We start from the raw sequence: 19,646 nt of genomic DNA, 5'->3' as shown, positions 1-19,646 counted from the left end.
GTAGCCAAAAGGTGTCCATCAACAAATTAATGAATAAATATCCACTGTGTATGGTATATACATACAATGGAAATACAATTCAGCCTTAAAAAGGAATGAAATTCCCTTACAGGGTAGAACATGGATAACCCTGAAAACTTATGCTTATGCTAAGTGAAGTCAGAGAAACACAAAAGGACAAATATTGTAAGATTCCACTTAGATGAGGTACTTTAAATAGGCAAATTGATAGAGATACAAATAGATAAGGGGCTGGGGTGTGATTAACAGGGAGTCACTGCTTAATGAGGGTAGAGTTTCTGTTTAGTGTGATGAGAAAGTTTTGGAAATAGTGGTGATGGTTGTACACCATTGTGAATATACTAACGCCTCTGAAAAATGCTTAAATGGGAAGTTTTATGTTTATGTTTATCATTAAAAAAACAAAACTGTGGGAAATAAGGGTATCCCCATCCTCATCGGGGGAAGGAGGACCAGAATCAGGATCCAGAGATAATTAAGACATGCACAGCAGAGCAGCCTGAACGTGGGGCCTATATTCTTTTTCTACCATTGTGGGTTTTGAGGGGTTTTTTTGTTTTGCTTCGTGTTTTTATTTGTTTGTTTTGAGAGTGTAATTCACAAAACCAAAAGGTATTAGAAAGTATACAATGAAGTGTCTCCAGCCGCCCCTACCTTGCATCTGGGCAACCAGTCCAAGTCAGTGAGTAAAGAGAAACACCACCTGTTCCCATGGCCTCTCCTAACACTCACTTGGGGATATCTCCCAGCTGTGTGACCTTAGGCAAACCACCTCACATTAATTAGCCTCAGTGCTTCCACCTATCAATTAACCCTCCTCCTTCCTTCTTTTCAGAGTTGTCATCAAGCCTAGATAAGATAAAGCAAGCAACTGGCACCATTTCCATGACAAATCTGAAAACACTGTTGTCTTTAATAAAGAGAATTAAACCGTTATGAGCCACAGAGAAAAAGAGGAGCATTATGTACTCTCCATCTCTCTTTCCTTCTTTCCTTTTCTCCTTGCCCTTCTCTATCTAATGCTGCAGGTGTCTCTCCAGCTAAATGCAAGCTGCTTAGCGCAGAGACTTCCATCTGCTCTGTTCACTGCTGTACCTCCAGTGCCTAATGACTGGTACAGAGGACGTACCCAGTACACATCTGCTGAAGGGATGAATTACCAGCTCTAATAACCCATTTTGAATCAAGCCAAACAACACTTCATCACCTGCCAGTGATCCACCGACACCACAGCCTAGAAACTGAAGAGTCAACAAAAAATTCTAACTTCCTCTTTGCAAGAAAAGGACAAGAGAGGGTACAAAAATCAGGAGCTCCTGGATAGGAAAGATGCACCAGGAAAGGAAAAGGCTTCCAATGGCGTCAAGAACGTGGCTTCACAATAACTCTTCCTTAAAAAGAATGAAAGGAAACTCCAAAGGCCAGTGAACTCTCTAGTCCAAGATAGAAGCCATGTGATTTCCGACTTCACATTTTTTAGAAATGAGTTCATGTCCAAGAGCTTTCTGAAGCCAGAACCATGAAGATCAAACCCAATTAAAGTAGCAATCAGTATACCAACAAATTGGAAAATCTAGATAAAATAGGAAAATTCCTAGAAATACACAATGTACCTAAACTGACTCATGAAGAAATAAAAATTCTGAATGCATCTATAATAAGGAAACTGAATAAGTAATCAAAAGACCCCAACAAAGAAAAGCCCAGGACCAGATAGTTTTACCAGTGAATTCTACTGAACGTTTAAAGTAGAAATAACACCAATCCTTTTCAAACTCCTCCAAAAAATTGAAGAGAAAGGAATACTACCTAACTCATTTTATGAGTTCAGTATTACCTTGATTCCAAAGCCACACACACTACAAGGAAACTACAAATTTGGGGCACCCGGGTCAGTTAAGCATCTGCCTTCAGCTCAGGTTATGATCCCTGGGTCCTGGGATAGAGTCCTGTGTCAGGAGGAAGTCTGCTTCTCCCTCCCTCTCTCTGCTGGTGCTCTCTCTAGCTCTCTCAACAACAACAACAAAACAAACAAACAAAAAGCCACACCACATTCCATCATTTATTTAAAAATAAAAAAGAAAGAAAGAAAACTACAAACTCATATTCATCATGAACACGAATGCAAAAATCCTCAACAAAATACTAACAAACCGAATCCAGCAAGGACCAAGGGATCCCTACAATGCAAAAATGGCTCAACATACAAAAACCAATTAATGCAATAGAATAATAGAATAAACGGGGGGGGCGGTATCATACAACCATCTCAATTGATGAAGAAAAGGCATGTGACAAAATTCAGCTCTCTTTCGTGAAAAACACACCACAACTAAGAATAGAAGGAACAACAAGACAATGGCCATATTTGAAAAACTCAGTGAATGTCACACCCAATGGTGAAAGACTGAAAGCTCTTCCATGATAAGGAACAAAACAAAGATGACTGCTTTCACAAGTTCTAGCCAACATGATACCCAAGTTCCAGCCAAAGCAATCAGGCAAGAAAAAGAAATACAAGACATCCAAATTGGGATGGAAGTAAAATTGTCTCTGTTCACAGACGATGATTTTTTATGCAGAAAAGTCTAGAGACCACAAAAAAACTGTTAGAATAATACACAAATTCAGCAAAGTTGCACGATGCCACTTTTGTAAATCAAAAAAATCAGCAGCATTTCTATATACACTAGCAATGTACAATCTGAACAAATAAATTAAGAAAACAATCTCATTTACAACAACATCAGAAAGAATAAAACACTTAGGAATAGATTTCACCAATGAGCTAGAGACTTGTATGATGAAAACTAAAGAATACTGATGAAAAAAATTAAAGACTTAAATAAAAATTAACAACTTAAAAAAACAGAAAGACATCACATGCTCATGGATTGAAAGACTTCATATTAGGATGGCAACACTCTCCAAAATGATTTATAGATTCAATGTAATTTGTATCAAAATCCCAATGGTGTTTTTTGCACAAATAGAAAAATCCATTCTAAAATTCATATGGAGGGCAGCCCAGGTGGCTCAGCGGTTTAGCACTGCCTTCAGCCCAGGGGTCGAGTCCCATGTCGGGCTCCCTGATGGAGCCTGCTTTTCCCTCTGCCTGTGTCTCTGCCTCTCTCTGTGTGTCTCTCATGAATAAATAAATAAAATCTTAAAAATAAATAAAATAAATAAAAATCATATGGAATCTCAAGGATCCCAAAAAGCCAAAACAATCTTGAAAGAGATTCATACTTCCTGACTTCAAAACTTACTACAAGTGGGATGCATGGGTGGCTCAGTGGTTGAGTGTTTGCCTTTGGCTCAGGGCATGATCCCGGATTTCCAGTATCGAGTCCTGCATCAGGCTCCTTGCATGGAGCCTACTTTTCCTCCCTCTGCCCGCGTCTCTGCCTCTCTTTCTGTGTCTCTCATGAATAAATAAATAAAATCTTAAAAAAAAAAAAAAAAAAAAAACTTACTACAAGCTATAGTAATCAAAACAGTATGGTAGTGGTATAATGACAGACATATAAACCAATAGAATGGAATAGAGTCCCGAAATAAACTTTTGCACATATGGTCAAATGATTTCAGTGGGGATACCAAGACCATTCGATAGGGAAAGGAGGAAAGGACAGTCATTTCAACAAATGGTACTGGGAAAGGTGGATATTTGCATGCAAAAGACTATTAGATGTTTACATTATGCTCTACATAAAAATAACTCAGAATAGATCAAAAACCTAAGTATAAGAACTAAAACTAAAAACTCTTAAAAGAAAATAAAAGAAAAGCTTCAGGATCCAAAATTTGATAATGGTTCATTAGGTATGACACCAAAAGCAGGATCAACAAAAGAAAAAAATAAATTGGACTTTATCAAATTTAAGAACTTTGTGCATCAAATGGCATTACTGGGAATGTGAAAAGACAACCCTGGAATTGGGAGAAAATATTTGCAAATCCCATATCTAATATGGGGTTAGTATTCAGAATATATTAAGAACTTCTACAACTCAACAGCAACAACAAAAGTCAATTTAAAAATGGGCAAAAGGGCGCCCGGGTGGCTTGGTCCATTAAGCATCTGACTCTGGTTTCAGCTCAAGTCATGAGATGGAGCCCCATGGGGGGAGGCTCAGTGGGGAGCCTGCTTGAAGACTCTCCCTCTCCCCTTCTCCCTCCCACTTCCTTTCAAATCTTTTTAAAAAATGGGCCAAGAATCTGAATGGACATTTCTCTAAAGATATATAGATAGCCATAGGCACATGAGAAGATTTTCAACATCACTCACATTACATAATTACATAATCATTACAGAAATGTATATCAAAACTACAATGTGGTACCATTTCACACCCAATAGGATGGCTAATATCAACAAAACAGAAAATAACAAGTGTTGGTGAGGACATGGAAAAACTGGAATCCGTGTGTACTACTGCTGGAAATGTGAAATGATGCAGCTGCTAAGGAAAACAGCATGGCAGTTCCCTAAAACGTTAAACACAGAACTGCTTATATAATCCAAAAACTCCACTTCTTGGTACATACCCAAAAGAACTGAAAAGAGAGGCTCAAACAGATATTTATACACTCATTATTCATAACAGCCAAAAGTTAGAAGCAACCCAAAATGAATGGCTAAACAAATTGTGGTATAGTACAAAGGAGTATTATTCAGGTTTAAAAGGAATAAAATTGGGACGCCTGGGTGGCTCAGCAGTTGAGCATCCGCCTTCGGCTCAGGGCATGATCCCACGGTCCTGGGATCGAGTCCCACATCAGGCTCCCTGCATGGAGCCTGCTTCTCCCTCTGCCTGTGTTTCTGCCTCTCTCTCTGTGTCTCTCATGAAAAAAAAAAAAAGAATAAAATTTCACATATGCTACAACATGGATAAACCTTAAAAATGTTATGCTGGGGCAGCCCTGGTGGCTCAGTGGTTTGGCACTGCCTTTGGCCCAGGGCGTGATCCTAGAGACCCAGGATGGAGTCCCGCATCCAGCTCTCTGCATGGAGCCTGCTTCTCCCTCTGCCTATGTCTCTGCCACCGCCCCCCTCATGATTAAGTAAATAAAATCTTTAAAAAAAAATGTTATGTGAGTGAAATAAACCAGCCAAAGAAAGTCAAATACTATATGATTATACTTATATAAGATACCTAAATAGTCAATAGATTGGGGGTTGTCAGGGTCTGGGCTGAGAGGGGAATGGGGAGTTATTGTTTAATGGATACAGAGTTTACATTTGGGATGATGAAAAATCTCTGGACATAGTTGTACAGTCATATAACATTATGAACTTGTTTCAAATGGTAAACTTTGTATTACATATATTCTGCCACAATTAAAAAAAAAAAAAAAAGAAACAACAACAAAAAATAACCATCAGGCCCTATTTTTCCCAGCCCACTGAGAGAATCCTTCTTTAAAGGCCCGTTCTCCTGATGACCTGGGCATCCTTCCATGGCAATGGGCCCTGAGGATGCTATGTTGTCCTTTGTATTCTGACCTCAAGCCCAGTCCCAGTAATCTGGGCCCCAAACCCAAGCCAACAGCACAAGCTGGAGAGCCACTTGAAGGTGGAGGCTTGAAGCTTCCCTAGGCGAGGCAGTTTTCAAACATAACCGTCTGACGGGCCAACAAGCGGCCAACAAAAGCCAAAGCCAATCTGGCTAGCTTTCACTCGCTACTACTTCCCCTTTCACTTTCCCACAGGGCCGCCATGCAGAAAGGAAACAGGTCAGACTGACCAGCCTCTTTAAAGTTGAAAACTTGAGTTCCATTTCCCCCATCTATCAAAGGTCTGGATATTTCCCATCCTTTGTATTTTGTAGGATTGAGGGGTTTTGCTCATCCAACAACAGAACTGACAGCGTCCACCCTCTGAGGTCTCTAGAGCTCTTTCATACAGATGATCCCGTCAGATGTCAAAGTAACCCAGCGGGAATACAGAGGGGTTGTTATGCCCCACCGAGGACGGGAAGGCGGGCTCAAGCTGAAGCACTGCGTCCCGAGGCCCACCGCCCCAAGTGGCGGGGCCAAGGTTTGCACACGGGTAATGAACCTCAGGATTCTCCTTCTTGCGGATTGCTCGGGAAGATCAACAAAGCGGAAAGGGAATCTTCGGACCATCTGGCGTCTAACGGAAGAGAGGAAGATGCTTCCAAGTTCGGTCACTAAGGGGACCAGGAGGTCCATCCCCAGAGAAGCAGCCTGGAAAGAACTAAGAGCCCTCCTCTTTCCCTGACGTGCACCCTGACTTTCGTACTCAACGACTGCAGACGGGGCCCAGGGCACAGTCCCCGACTGCCCTGCCCAAGACACGCCGGCGGAAAGGGGAGGAATCTGCCAACCTGCCAGATGCACTTAATTTCACCAGGTTGGAAGGCCGGCGGGATCGTGAGAAAAGGGGATGATTCAGGGCGCTCGTACGCGTAAAGAAAAAAAAAAAAACCAAGGCGAATTCAATGAACATCTCAAACTTAGAAGTTGCCCTGGAGACGCACAAGGGAAACACCGAACAGTAGCCAGAAAGCGCGTAGCGCGTGGACCACGGCCCTCCCCGCTCCGCGCATGCGCGGCGATGGCACCCAGCGCCAAAAGAATCCCAGCCAGCCAACACCAGACTTGGTGGGCGGGATCCGACTCCTCGCGCAAGCGCCAACGCGCGCGCATGCGCGTCCTCAGCAGCTGCCTTTTCCTAGTGGTCCCCCCGTCCTGTAGTCCCTGTTCTGGATCCGAACACCGACTACCTCAACCACGGCCCTCACTCTGCGCTCCTCACCTTGCGTCCAGTTTTTTCCCGTAGGGCTTTCAGCCGTTCCTTTCTCCGCAACGCCTCTTCCTCTAGCCGGCCCACACCAGCCGCAGTAGCCGCCATGTTGCCCACCCTCCTCTTCTCTCGTCCTGCAGCGCGCAGGCCCAGGGAGTGGATGTACCTCTGGCGGCCAATCCGGGGACGAGAACGGGAGAACAGGAAGTCCTGACAGCCAATAAGCACTGAGTTTCTACGGGAGGGCCCGCCCCACCTTTCTCCGTAACTCGCCTCGCCTGTTGGGGGGAGGGCAAGGTAAAGAGAGAGGCCGTAAGGCTCGATTCGTCCAATGCCAATCGGTGAGAAAGCGGCAAGTGGAGTCAGACCTGAATGAAGGAGGATAGAGCGCGTCGATCGCTCTACTTCGGCCTAAGCAAGCCCCAAACACATCTCACTCCCTATGAGCCACCTGGAAGGCGCTGCCCCCTTGTCCCGATTCTTCAAGGCCTGAGTGCCTTCAAGAAGTCTTTACTGACCCTCCACTCCGATCCCAGTTTAATACGAGATCTGCCTCTTCCTCTCCATCAGTGACTTCCTGGCTGCTCTTGTCACGGGCCCGTAGACCCTAATGTCTGCTCTCAGCTCAGATAAAGCCTGCGCGGTGCAGGGCTTGGCTCGATGGCCATTTCCTCCAGGCTCATGGATGATCCCTTCCCACTTCCAAGTCCCCCAAAGCAGCAAAGTACTCAGAGTCAGACTACCTAACCTGGAGAACAACAAACACCGAACCTGGGCCCAAGGGTCCCCAGGGACCCCCTGAGCTTAGTTCCTGAGAACTAGTGAGAGTTGATATGGCCTTGACTGCAACAGGTGGCCAAGAGGTACACTGCTCCCCAGCAGGAGCTGCCAGGGTCTTCTTTCCTGCGTGAACCAGCCCACTCCGCAACAACCAGGAGACCACTTTGGCTGAAGTTAAGACCTTCTGACAGGTCCCCAAAGCCATACAGAATCCATGCCTCCCTTCCCCCAACACATGCCATGACTTGCCTCTCAACAAGACTATTTCCTTGTTTGGGGGGCCTCTCTTCCCAGGGTGGTAGCAGGTGGATGCCCAATCCCCTTCAGAGGGCCCTGTGCCACAAGATCTCTGTCCAGCCCCTCCAAAATGACTCTCTTGAACTCACTAGTGGGGGACTTTTGGTGCCCTGTTCCCCTGCATCTGGAGGGGTAACTTGCCAGAACCTGTACCAGGTTCACAGGCAGTACCTAGTATACAGGTAGTAGGTGCTCAAGAAATGTCAGCTCACAGGTAGGATGGACAGGACAGGAAAAAAAGGCCAGAGTGGAGGGGCTGCCCCAGAAGAAATCAGGATGACGGAAAAGGATGGGGATAGGGAGAGAGGCTGTCTTCTCTTGGCCACTCAAGGTCTGGGGGCCTCCATGCTCCAGTTTCTCTACCCCATAGTATCATTCTGGGCTCCACAAACTTCTCCCCAACTCCAACAAAGGGCCTGACCCCTGCCCAACACCAGAGGGAACCTCACCTCCCAGGCAGGCTGGTGGGGCGAGGCAAGGGTGATGGTGGCAGTGGCCCAGCATAGAGTCAGTCAGGCCTCCATCCCTGTCCACGCTGTCCCTGCCTACCCAAGTGATTCCCACTTGGCCCATTTGGGCCTCATTTTTTCCATCTGTAAAACAAAGGCATAAGACATCCACTTGCCTTTAACCTCTTGAGGTTAAAGGAAACAAAAGATGTAAGGACAAGTGCTGGGCCCTAGAGGGGAGGATGCCTCTACTGGAGCATCTAGGACGCTTCTTGGAGGGGACAGATGAGGATTGCCTAAATCTCCCAGGGATCTGCGGGACAGATGGAGGGCACTGCGCCTTCAGAGTTATTTCAGGCATGTCCTGCTGCTCTCTGATGTTCCCCATCGTGCTCCACAAACAGTAGGAGCAAAAACGTGGCACATCGGTCTCCCCATTAAAGCGCTGAGAACAGCGCCAGGCACGTGGTTAACTCTACAAGTGGTCGTCGGGAGGTTGCTATCATTATTTGTGGAAGGACTGTGGCCATCTGAACGCGGCCCGCAGCCCCTTGCCCCCAACCCGGAGACGGAGACCCCATCCTTGCCCCAAGGGTGGCAACTCCTGCCAGACGGGCTGTGTCCGGGGCGGATCTAGACCTTGGGCGATTCTGGAAAACCTGACCCCGACCCTCGTCCAGGAGGCTCAGGGTGGCTCTTCCGAGGCACTGTTAGAGACGCGGGCTGTCGAGAGCCGGACTGCGGGGCGCCCTCCGGGGCCGCCCTGACCTCAAGCTCCTCCTCCCTCCGGGCTCCCCGCCCTTTGCACGGTCCCGGGAGAGGCGGGGCGGCGGTAGCGGCAGCTCAGTGCAGGAAGCCGGGCGGCGGCTGGCCGCGAGGAGGAGGAGCGTGCAGCCTCGGGTGGCTCCGCGCGGCGGGGGCCAGCACTACTTCCCCGAGTAGTACCGCGCCGCTCCGCCCCGGAGTGACGCCCTCCGCCCATGGGCCTGGCCGAGGGCAACCGGCGGGCGGCGCGGAGGAGGCGGCGGCGGCAGGTGGCGCGCAGCAGGGCCGGAGCCGGGCCGGGCCATGGCCGCCTCGGAGCGGCTGTACGAGCTGTGGCTGCTCTACTACGCTCAGGTGAGCCCGCCCCGCGCCGCTCCCGCTGTGCCCCCGGCTCCGCGCGCCCCGCGCCCGCTGCACCTGCGCCCCGCGTTCCCGGGGCCGCGTAGATGCGCGCGCGCGGGGCGGACTCGGGCTCGGCACACACGTGTGCGCCGCCCCCGGCCCGCCGGTGCCTCCGGCGCTTACACCTGGGGGATGACCCCCGCGGGGGTGCATCTCACCAGAGCCTCTCGGGTGGGGACCGCGCAACCTCGATCGCGCCCGATGCTGAGAGGGGCCCGGATCGAGACGACCTCCCCCTTTTACAGATGTAGAAACTGAGGCTCGGAAAATAAATGAGAAGCTGGGAGGGTGGTGAGGGGCAGGAAGGCTTAGTTTGCATTTGGGCTTGACTCCTGTAGGGCGCGGCCCTATTGGGTGGTCTTGGCCGGAAGGGTCTAGTGGGTTGGGGGTGCCGGCAGGCGGGGGAGGGGGGTGAGAAGCAGGGGGCGTCCCTGCTTGGATTCGCTTTGAGCCTGCCTCAGACTGCTCCCCATCAGGGCGCTGGCAGTGATGAACTCCTCCCTGACCCTGATCCGAGGAGGCCCCTACCCCACCCTTGGGGGGCCTGGGGGTCCAGCCAGAAGAAAAGATTCGCCTTGGATGCAGAAGGAGGGGAAAGGGAGGTGAGATAGGAGGGATGTTTGAAAGAGATGGAGGAAGGTCCTTTCCTCCTGAGCACCCGGTCCTGTCTCAGAGACAACCTCATGTGGCCTCAGAAGGTGAAGGGAGTGACTGACCCAGGTGTCCTGTCGAGGCTGAGAACTTGGTGTCCCCCAAACTCTGTCTTATGCCCATGGGCTCCCACTTTCCTTCTGCTTTCACAGCAAGGAGGGATCCTAGGGTAACGCCCCCCTCCTCTTCACTTAGCCTCAGCCTCCCTCCCTGCACCTGCCTGGCATCCTGCTCCTGGCTCAGGTGTGCCCTGGGCACAATGGACTATTGTGTGCCCCTGATCTCATCACTAGGGGGAAGTTCGTGACCAGATTCAGCTGGCCCTCTGTGAAGAGGCTGACCGACTGTCTCCTGGGACTGCAGGCTGGATCTGGGGCCCTAGGGACCTGGAATCCAGGCCATAAGGGCCACAGCTTCTTGAGTCCACTTTGGTGGTGAGAGGTCCAGGCCACTGGTAGGAGGCAGCATGTGTAGAGTCCCTCTTTGGTGTGACCCAAGGCAAGCTCTTTACACCTCTGGGTCTCTACTTCTCTATCTGTAAATTTGGCCCAGCCCTGACCTCAGGGTGGCCTAGACTCTGCAGAGGGGTAGCTGATATGGGTCCTTCTTCCCTGGCCCCATTGGGTCCCTTCATCCAGGCCTCCTGTCTACATCTCCAAGGGTTGGTCCCTGCGAAGGGAAAAGATTCAGAAGGAAACCTGCCCCTGGCCCTCGTGCCTCTGATTGCTCCTATGGCTGTGGGCAGATTCTTGGTCTTCAACTTGTTCACCTGTGACCAGGTGAAGGGGGCTTGAACCAGGTAGTGAGTCGGAGGGAGGTTAATGATGGATCTTCAGGCTGGATGGCATGCTGCTGGGGGAAGGCTGTCTAGATCTAGATACCGTCTCCCAGGACTGGACCTCCAGCATAGCATGGTTGCCTCCCGCTGCCCCTTCTAGCTGAGCTCTGCAGATGGTCAGCTCCCTCATTCCCTCAGGAGGTGGTTAGCACTCATTTCTGAGTTCCCTCTCCCCCTCCAGCTCCTCACCTCACCGGGGCAGATCTGGGGCACAGGCCGGCTGGTTGTAGCCCTAGAAACCTGAGGAGTCAGGGGGCGGCCTAGGGCCTGGCAAACAAATCCAGGATGTGAGTATGAACCGGAAGCTTCGGCCAACCTCCCAGCACTGCCTTCCTGCCCACTTGGTCCTGCTCCTGCTCCCGGAACAGGTCCCCACCCCTCCATGCTGGGCTCCCAGGGAGTGGTGGCTATGATCCTTTGAGCTCTACTAGGGACCCATTGTGTGTTTGCTTGAGGGAAGAAGGAAGATAAGGTAGGAAGAGGAACTGGTAGAGGGTATTAAGAGACCCCAGAGTTGGCCAGCCACAAGGTTCTCTCAACCACCGAGCCCCTCCCCTCAGCTGAGAGAGCTGACATCAGCTGGCAAACCTGTTTTCCCAGTTGTGGGTCTAGGCCCCGCCCAGGGAAGCACCCCCTTTCTGCCCTTCCTTTCTCCTCACAGACCCCGGGGTTCAGACCCACCTGCCCCCCTCCTCCCCCGTGGACCCTGCTCAACTGGGGGCCTCAAGTGGGGGGGGAGTGGCTGCAGGTGGCTAGTGAGGAAGGAAGGGGGGCCAGAGTGACCCTGGATATCATTTAGTCGGAGTCCTGTAGCACTCCGATGGGGAAACCAAGGCAGGGTCATGCCAAGGTCATGGGACAAGTTTGGGGTAGAGTCCATCAGAGCTCCAGCCCAGTCTTCATGCTGGGTTCCTTTGTCCAAGAAAGGTCTAGTCCTGTGGATAGGAAGCCTCTGGTGGGTCTGTACCCTGGGATGGCACAAGCTGTGTGAATGAGCCTTGTCCCTCCTATTTGAGGGGGCCTTTGTCTCCCTCCTGTTCCCCTGACCAAGCTGGACCTCAGCTCAGGCAGGTCCCCACTTTCACCCTCACTGTGCTTGCTACTTGGCACACCCCACATTTCAAGAGGCCCCTTGGGTACTAGCTGAGGGGCTGGATGCAGGAGACAGGCCCCACACCAATGACTGATTGTGCCAAGGAGGCTGAGTTTGGGCCTTGTGGGCAGAAGGGTCAGGAACCCCAGGAGCAAGTGCATGACAGTGGCAGTGGGAAGTGGGAGAGGCCAGTTGTCAGGAGGGAGAGGGAGGCCTGGGCAATGGGCGGGGCTTCCTCCAAGGAGGGCTAGGAAGGGGGCAAGGATAAGAGGTCTGGGGACAGCACACAACAGGCTGGCAGTTGGGCAGCATGTAAAAGTTATGCAAAATAACATGCAAATGAGCAGCCCCTCTTTGGGCTGGAGTGTAGTGTTGCTCAACAGTCCCCTAGTGAAAGGGAACATTGGGGGAGTGGGGGCTGACATCTGGGGCACTCAGGGCCCCAAAGGACTGGAGGGACAGACATTCAGGTTCCAGGTGGGGAGCCTAGGCTGACCGCTCCAATTATGCCGTCAAGGATTTAGGGTTCCAGGGAGGTCAGGTCAGAGCTGGAGTTGACCTTGCTCTGCCCACCCCTCCCTGGTCCCTCACCCTGACTGATGAGCTCTGTTTGCCTCATGGACACCTGTTCAGGCCCTTTGCTCCCTCTGGGCCCTTGGCTAGGTCATATTCCTCCCTGTGCCTCAGTTTACCTCTTGAAATGGGAGAAAGGAAGTTGGAAGAGTCTCTTTAGTGCTTGCACCTCAGAGGGGCAAACAGGGTTTCCTCTTCCCTGACTTTATGACCAAGGCAGCTGAAGGGGGCAGGTCTAGGGTGATGGGGAGAAGAGCACAGAGCCCAGGCGTGGGGGGAGAGACTGGTAATCCCTGAAGTTGTTATGGCAACTGGAGAGCTGATGTGGAAGTGTGGGGTCCCCATGGAAACAGGGTCGGTTACTATGGGGACCCTGGAAGGAAATTCTCAGTTTCCATAGTGATAGGACAAGGGGAAGGTTAAGCCCTGGGGGGCATTCTAGAGACCAGAAGGTCCACCCCTTTCAAGACCTGGTCCCCAGATGAGGGGGAGAGACTGGCCCAGCTACCTGGGCACTTGTACCCCTATGGCTCAGTTGTCCCTGCCTCTGGCAAAGTCCCCATCTTTCTGCTTCATTCTTTGACCTGAGGTCCTCCAAGTCTGACCTCAAGGTACCCTGGTGTGGCCAGAATCCATCTTTTACTTGACATTGCCATCCCCCTCCTGATGCTGAGTGGGGAGTCCCCCAGGCCTGAGAGAGGTTATCCCGATCAGACCCCACCCCACCCTGTCCCATTTCTGCTTGCCTGTCCCTGGAAATGGGATGTTCACTATGTGCCCCCAGGCAATTCTGACTAGTGGGGTCACCCACTTTGGAGCTACAATCTTCTCTCCTCACCCTGCTCCTAGCTCTAATCTAATGGTTGGCTCCACCAACACCCTTCCACCTGCCTGGGACAGCCACCCGTGTGAACCAAGGTCTGCTACTCATCGGCCACTCATAGAAGTGGGTGGGGAGAGCACTAGTGTTGCTCTAGGAAATGCCAGGGGGTTGGGAGGGCAGAGCTCCTGGATTTGGGGATGCAGCTCCCACTCTCCTTTCGTGCTGAAGGCTGTGGTTGGGGAGGCTTTACCTGTGAAGCAGGTATGGAGGGATGGATTTCAAGGGGCAGCTGAAGTGCAAAGAGATTAACGATAAGTAACAAGCTACTAAGTCTGAGAACCAGGGCTTGGACTCCAGAACCCGTACCCTCAACCACTGATTCAATTTGGCAGCCCCAACCTCCGAAGCACAAGGCTTTGTCTTGAGAAAGGTGCTGGCTCTGGAGAGCATTCAGGTAGAGGGAACATGGAGGGCAAAGCACTTGCAGACCTGTGGGTGGGGGGACAGTGAGTAATGCCTTTGGGCTGGGCCCTCCAGGGGGCATGGGGTGCTGAGACAGGAGGGGAGGCTGTGGACTTGCCCTAGAGCCTGTGCTGGGGTGGGTGACTGGCTTATCAGACAGTGGTGGCCACTCGTGTGTACTGGAGGTGCCCTGGATGCCAGGTGGTGGTTAAGGAATTTTTGGGTATTGCACCATTATAAACTCCGAGAAGACGTGATGGGAGGGATCGGGGTTTGAAGCAAGGTCTGGGCCCTGAGGTGACTCCCAGGGCAAGCAAGGGCTGGTGTCAGGATTGCGGCAGGGCAAGCCAGCTGAGGGGCAGCATGAGGTCAAGCATCGCGGCAGTCCCTGTGTCCCTGTCCCCTGGCAGACAGCCCCACCCACCCATTCGTGCCACAGCCGCCTGCCCTCCGCCTTCTGGGTTCCCTCCGAGATCTGGGGAAGTGGCAGTTCCATGTCCACCCAGGGATTATTTGGGCCTAAGGAGCCCTGGGGATCTCCCACCCCCGGGCCTGAGTGCTCTCAGGGCTAGGCAGGCACAGACTGGGGCCCCTGCAGACGTGGTCATGCATCCCTCCAGCTTGTCCCCCTGCAGCAGGCCTCAGCACCACCTACACGGGACCCCCAGGGCCTGAGGAGTGTGGCTGCTCCTGACCTGCCTTCGTGGGAGGGGTGGGGTTGGGACTCTGGCCCCTTCAGCTTAGGGACTGGGCTGGCCCTGCCCAACATTCCTGCTCTGAGCTGGACCATGAGGGAGGAGCTGGAAGACGCAGAGCTTCTTTGAGGAGTGTGGGAGGCCCAGGCGCCACAGCCTCCTCTTCCAGCTCTAGACCCCTTGTCATTGGGCACCACCTCTGTACCTGTGAGTCCCCCCCCCAATACGGTCTCCCATACCCGCAAGCAGGTGGGGCCTGCGTCCAATGAGGGACAGGCATGATCCCCCCATCTGCCTCAGAGACCCCTCCTGCTCTTCCAGAGCCATGAAGGCTACCTTGACTGCCTCCACCCCTAATGCAGCCCAGCCCGGACCTGCTGGACAGGCCGCGGGTGTGGTTCTAGGGGTGGAAAGCCAGTGTGCAGAGCTTGAGGGACCCACCCGGGGTTCTGGGGGGGGAGGGCAATCCAGGTGATGGCCACAAAGAAGCTGGCAGCTTCCCACTTAAGTACCAAAAGCCTAAGTCACGGACAGCAGGGGGCATAGGGTGGACAGGGGCCTGGACCGGAGGATGTGACTCAGATGGACAGGGGCGGAGAGGCTGGAGAGCGGCTGTGATTGGTCTAGGGGCCTGCAATGCTGGGCTCAGTTGAGCCCTATCCTCAGGCCAGGGTGGGGGGACATGGCCAAATGTGGGCTTTCAGGTCCTCAGCAGCACTGCAGTGGGCAAAAGGGATGTACATTTAGGCTTGACTGGGGGTGGTTTGGGGGCAGAAGAGGGTGGGGATGGTGTTGGGCCAGTTTTGAAGGTTGACGGGGATCTGTGGGGTCACTGAGGCAGAGGCCACATGGTCAGCTTGGGCTAGCTGGCCAGCAACCATGAGTGGCCCTGGCCTAAAACAAAGGTCTGACTTTCAGCATCCTTAAAGGAGCAGCTGAAGTGGTTGTAGTGGATGAGGCATCCTCTCTGGAGGCCCCCCACCCCCCGTCCCCATACGCTATGGGAAATGTTCAGAAGTGGCCTAGGAGGCCTGGCCTGCTCTGGTGTTTCAGGGTTAGGCACTTTGGTGTCCTTGCTGATGGATGGAGAGGAGGGGCAGAGACAGAGGTAGGTGAGCAGAGAGGTGGCCAGTGGCAGAGGGTGGAGAGAGGAGTTGACGGACAGAAAGTCACAGTGGCCATGGCACGTTGGGTCTACACCTCAGTGGCCCCAGCCCCTCCTTCAGTTGCCTTCGCCTCAGATCTGTGACAAATGCACAGGAAGGTGCCCAACCACAGGGTGACAGCTGCTCTGTCTAGGTTTCTTGTGGATCTGGCCCAGGGTCTGCTGGGGTCTGACCACCTCCTTGGGGCCCATTCAGTCCCTACCCTGTGGCCCGGAGCTGACAGGCCCCAGAAATAAGCCATCCATCCAAGGTAGTTCTGGAAGTCCTTGAGTTGAGGTCTGTGGCACTTGGGACACAGCACCTGTGATGTGTCCCTTGCCTTTTTAGCCTTCTTCAGTCTGCTGGACCTGACCTACCAGCCTCTGGCTCTGGGAAAGAAATGTGCCTTCTGGGCTCAACTGGTTTGGGGGGAAGAAGGGTGGGGTGGCAGGAGGAGCTCTAGGCCACCACCCACTGTGTCCTGGGAGGGGTTTAGAGGTTAGAGCAGACTGGGGCTAGTCTGGGACCTACTCAGCTGTGTCCCTGGAGTAGAGACCAATAGGGCCAGGCAAAGAGGCCAGGACACAGGGGAGGGGGACAGGGCAAAGGTATGACTGAGTCGTCCTCTTGCACATCATTCCCTGGGCCTGAGGCATTGGACACAGGTCAGGGAGCTGTGGGTGCCTTGAATGAAGGGCCTTGTAGCAGCGGGAATCAGAACCTGTTCCTAGACTGCAAGTCCCCAACCTCATGCCAGTAAAACATTTCTCTGGTTCACAAGCCCCTCCCCGGGCAGGGTGACCCCGCCCCACTGCGCTGCAGGCTCCGCCCTCAGTGCTGGGCCAGGTCCCTCACAGCTTCTCTTGCAGGGCCCTGGGTGCCCCTGGGCCCCCCCACATCCCTGCGGTCTGCCGGGAGGAAGCAGCCCGCCTCCCCCACCGTGACTCTGCGCTTCCTGCCCTGGCCGGGGCGGGAGGGGACGTTTCCCGTTCACACCAAAGTTTCCCTGGTGGCAGGCGCCCAGACTCGGGCTCGGCCGCTGCCCCCTTACCCATGGAACCAGCTTTGGGGCCTGGGGTCCAGGTAACCAGCCAGGGCGGGCATTAGGTTCCCAGGGTGAGGTAGGGCATTCTGCGTGTCCATGTGGGGAATGTGTGCGTGCATGGCTCTGCCTGGTCCACCGCACACATGTAGCACTGGATCCATAGTCAGGGAAGGCCTCCTGGAGGTGGTGGCTGCTGAGCTGGTAGATGGCAGCCCAAGGCTTTATTTAGATCAGGGGTGGCTGGTGGGTGGAAGGCCTTCAGCCCCAGCAGCAATGTGGGCCGTAGCCACATCCCAGGAGTGTGCACACTGAAGCCCCTCCCCTGGCTGTGTCCCCCAGGGTTCGGGAGGTGGGAGCAGAGACTGGGAGACTGGGAAAAGCAGACAGGGGGCCTGGGAGAGTGGTCAATATGCAGGGCAGCCCTCTGATGCTGACCTGCAAACTTCCTGTCCTCCCTCCTCCCCTCTCCGTCTCTCACCCTCTCCACCCCCACTGCCCTGCCCCCAATCCTTGTCCACCCCATGTCCTCCCTCCTTCACTCTCCATTCACTGCTGCTGTGGACAACCCCCTGGTGTGCCCCTGTCCTCGGCGCCCTCTCTGCCCCCCCCCCGCCCCCCGTGGCCGTTCCCCCTCTGCCTGCAGAAGGACCTGGGCTACTTGCAGCAGTGGCTAAAGGCCTTTGTGGGTGCCTTCGAGAAAAGCATCTCCCTGTCCTCTCTGGAGCCACGCAGGTGAGGCTGGATCTACCCAGAGAGCAGGGAGGGCAGGGACGGGGCAGGGACACGGCGGGTCCTCGGTGCCCTAGCGACCATCCTCCCTGCAGACCAGATGAGGCGGGCGCAGAGGTGCCGCTGCTGCCACCAGATGCACTGCATGTGCTGGCAGAGCAGCTGGACGAGGGGGACCTGGAGCAAGCCCTGGTGCTGCTTAAGCTCTTCATCATTCTCTGCAGGTGGGTGGGTCCCCGTCACCGTCCTCTCCAAGGGGGGTGGGCAGCTGGGGACCTAGGGGCCAACAGTGGGGCGGCGTATTCCTGTGACACCTCTCGCCATTCCCTGCCGTTCCCCGCCCAGGAACCCAGAGAACGTGGAGGCGGGCTGGGGCCAGGTGTTGGTGCCCCGGGTGCTGGCTTTGCTGAGGAAGCTGTCAACCGAGGTGAGGTGGGCCCTACCCTGAGGGAGCATGGGGGTCGGGGTGGGGGAGTAGCCAGGGCCCAGCTGACCCCCTCCGCCCTCTCCTGGTACCTACAGCTGAAAGGAGCCCCAGGATCGCAGGAGGGCCAGGGGCCGCAGCTGGAGAGCGTGGCCCTGCACGCCCTGCTCCTCTGCGAGGGCCTCTTTGACCCCTACCAGACCTGGCGGCGCCAGCACAGTGGGTGAGGACCCAGAGGAGGCTGGGGAGAGGACTGGGGTGGGGGGCGGTGGCCTGTCCTGCAGAGTTTTGGGGAGGAGGGCACAGGTACCTGGGTGAAGGAGGATGGCCAGGGAGGGGTGGAGTGCCTGGCCTCACCTGGGCCCCTGCCCATCCCCACCCCCACCCCCACCTCCACCCCCACCCCCAGGGAAGTCATCAGTTCCAGGGAGAAGAGCAAATACAAGTTCCCTCCGGCTGCTTTGCCCAGTGAATTTGGAGCCTTCTTCCAAGGTCAGGCCCTGCCTCCGCCCCCCTAGGCCCCACCTGGCCCCACCCCTAAACCTGAGCCCCTTCTTGCAGTTCCCCATCCCAGAGCTGGCTGAACAGGACACCCGCCCTCAGTGGTGGCTGCAAGTGGGGCTGGGAGCCTCATGGGAAACCAAGGGGGGACTCCAGAGCCCAGGAGTTCGGGGCCAGAAGGGACAGAAAGGGCATCTCTGGGTGAAATGGGTACTTTCTTTTCTGGGCTTGGAGTGAAGGCCTCCCATCCGGTAGGGGAAGATCAGTTTCCCTTCCTCCTTCCCTCCTGCCTCCTGGGTCTCTGCAGCCACTTGGATCTCACTCTGATCGGACCATCTTAAAACTCCCCAGTCCAATCCTTTTACCGTCCTTTAGACAACATCCATCCGCACTGTCTCCACTTCCTGCTCCCGCAGCCCTGGAGGAGCTGACCCCCAGGACATCTCTGGCCACCTCTGCCCCCAGGGGACTCTCTTCCCTCTCATCAGAGGGAAACTGGCCGGGACTTTAGATGGGATGGGGCAGGATATATCTGGACAGGGGCAGGTCAGGCTTGGTAACAGGCGGTGTCCTGTGAGGACAGACGGTGTCTAAGTGGTGCTGGGGTAGACCACGTGGCCGCAGGCCTGAGGTCTGTAGCAGGGGCAGCAGCTCCAAGAGGGGAGAGCGGGGAGGTCCCTGCCTCCATTCTCCCACAGGCTGAGTGCTCTTCTCAGAACAGACTGGATTTTGTTCCTGTTGCCATAAATCCCTCACTGGTGGCCTGGCATCTCAGGATCAGATCCTGCTCCTCCCACAGCCTTCCTTTCCAACTTGCCCTCTGCACCCTGTCCTCTCCGTCCCCAAATTATCCCACATCTTTCCTTACTGTCTCCTCACCCTTTCTGGGCTACCTGCATTCTCAGGCTTCAGCTCATAAGCCCTGTGCCCAGGAGCTGTCCCATCCCATGCCACCTGAATCTAGTGAGCCCTGCTCTTGCCCCCCACTCCCCCACTCCCCCACTCCCCCACTCCCACCATTGACACCACTCATGTGACCCAGGGCTGGTCCCATCTGCTCTCTGTGTTGCAGTCTGTGGCCTGGCATCCTGTCCAGCTTTGCTGGAGCAGGGCCAGGTGGGCCTCCCACATATGAAACCCTGAAAGCCCCTAGAAGTCCCCACTGGGGGCATGGGTGGGGG

At 54.0% G+C, this 19,646-nt stretch overlaps 2 protein-coding genes across 9 annotated transcripts in view; one reads left to right on the top strand and one right to left on the bottom strand.

Moving 5' to 3' along the window:
- CCDC12 (coiled-coil domain containing 12) overlaps positions 1-6,963 on the bottom strand; it is a 54,672-nt gene extending 47,709 nt beyond the window's left edge. Inside the window, exon 1 of the mRNA XM_072786473.1 lies at positions 6,806-6,963. Within this exon, the coding sequence (XP_072642574.1) occupies positions 6,806-6,901 (96 nt within the window). The 5' untranslated portion in view covers positions 6,902-6,963. The remainder of the gene's footprint in view (positions 1-6,805) is intronic.
- A 2,209-nt stretch (positions 6,964-9,172) lies between these two features.
- Positions 9,173-19,646, top strand: part of NBEAL2 (neurobeachin like 2) — a 29,373-nt gene continuing 18,899 nt past the window's right edge. For 3 of the 8 annotated variants that reach the window (XM_072786460.1, XM_072786458.1, XM_072786457.1), the window contains exons 1-6: positions 9,178-9,438; positions 17,455-17,543; positions 17,636-17,764; positions 17,886-17,967; positions 18,063-18,187; positions 18,374-18,456. In XM_072786460.1, the coding sequence (XP_072642561.1) occupies positions 9,388-9,438; positions 17,455-17,543; positions 17,636-17,764; positions 17,886-17,967; positions 18,063-18,187; positions 18,374-18,456 (559 nt within the window). In that variant the 5' untranslated portion in view covers positions 9,178-9,387. Of the gene's footprint in view, positions 9,439-16,709; positions 16,850-17,454; positions 17,544-17,635; positions 17,765-17,885; positions 17,968-18,062; positions 18,188-18,373; positions 18,457-19,646 lie in introns of those variants that run through there. The other 5 variants (XM_072786462.1, XM_072786459.1, XR_012012067.1 and 2 more) reach the window with 4 other exon arrangements.

Source organism: Canis lupus, chromosome 19 (assembly GCF_048164855.1).
Source record: "Canis lupus baileyi chromosome 19, mCanLup2.hap1, whole genome shotgun sequence".
Classification (NCBI taxonomy): domain Eukaryota; kingdom Metazoa; phylum Chordata; class Mammalia; order Carnivora; family Canidae; genus Canis; species Canis lupus.
The sequence above is the reverse complement of the archived record's forward strand: the minus strand, read 5'-3'. Positions and strand labels throughout refer to the sequence as shown.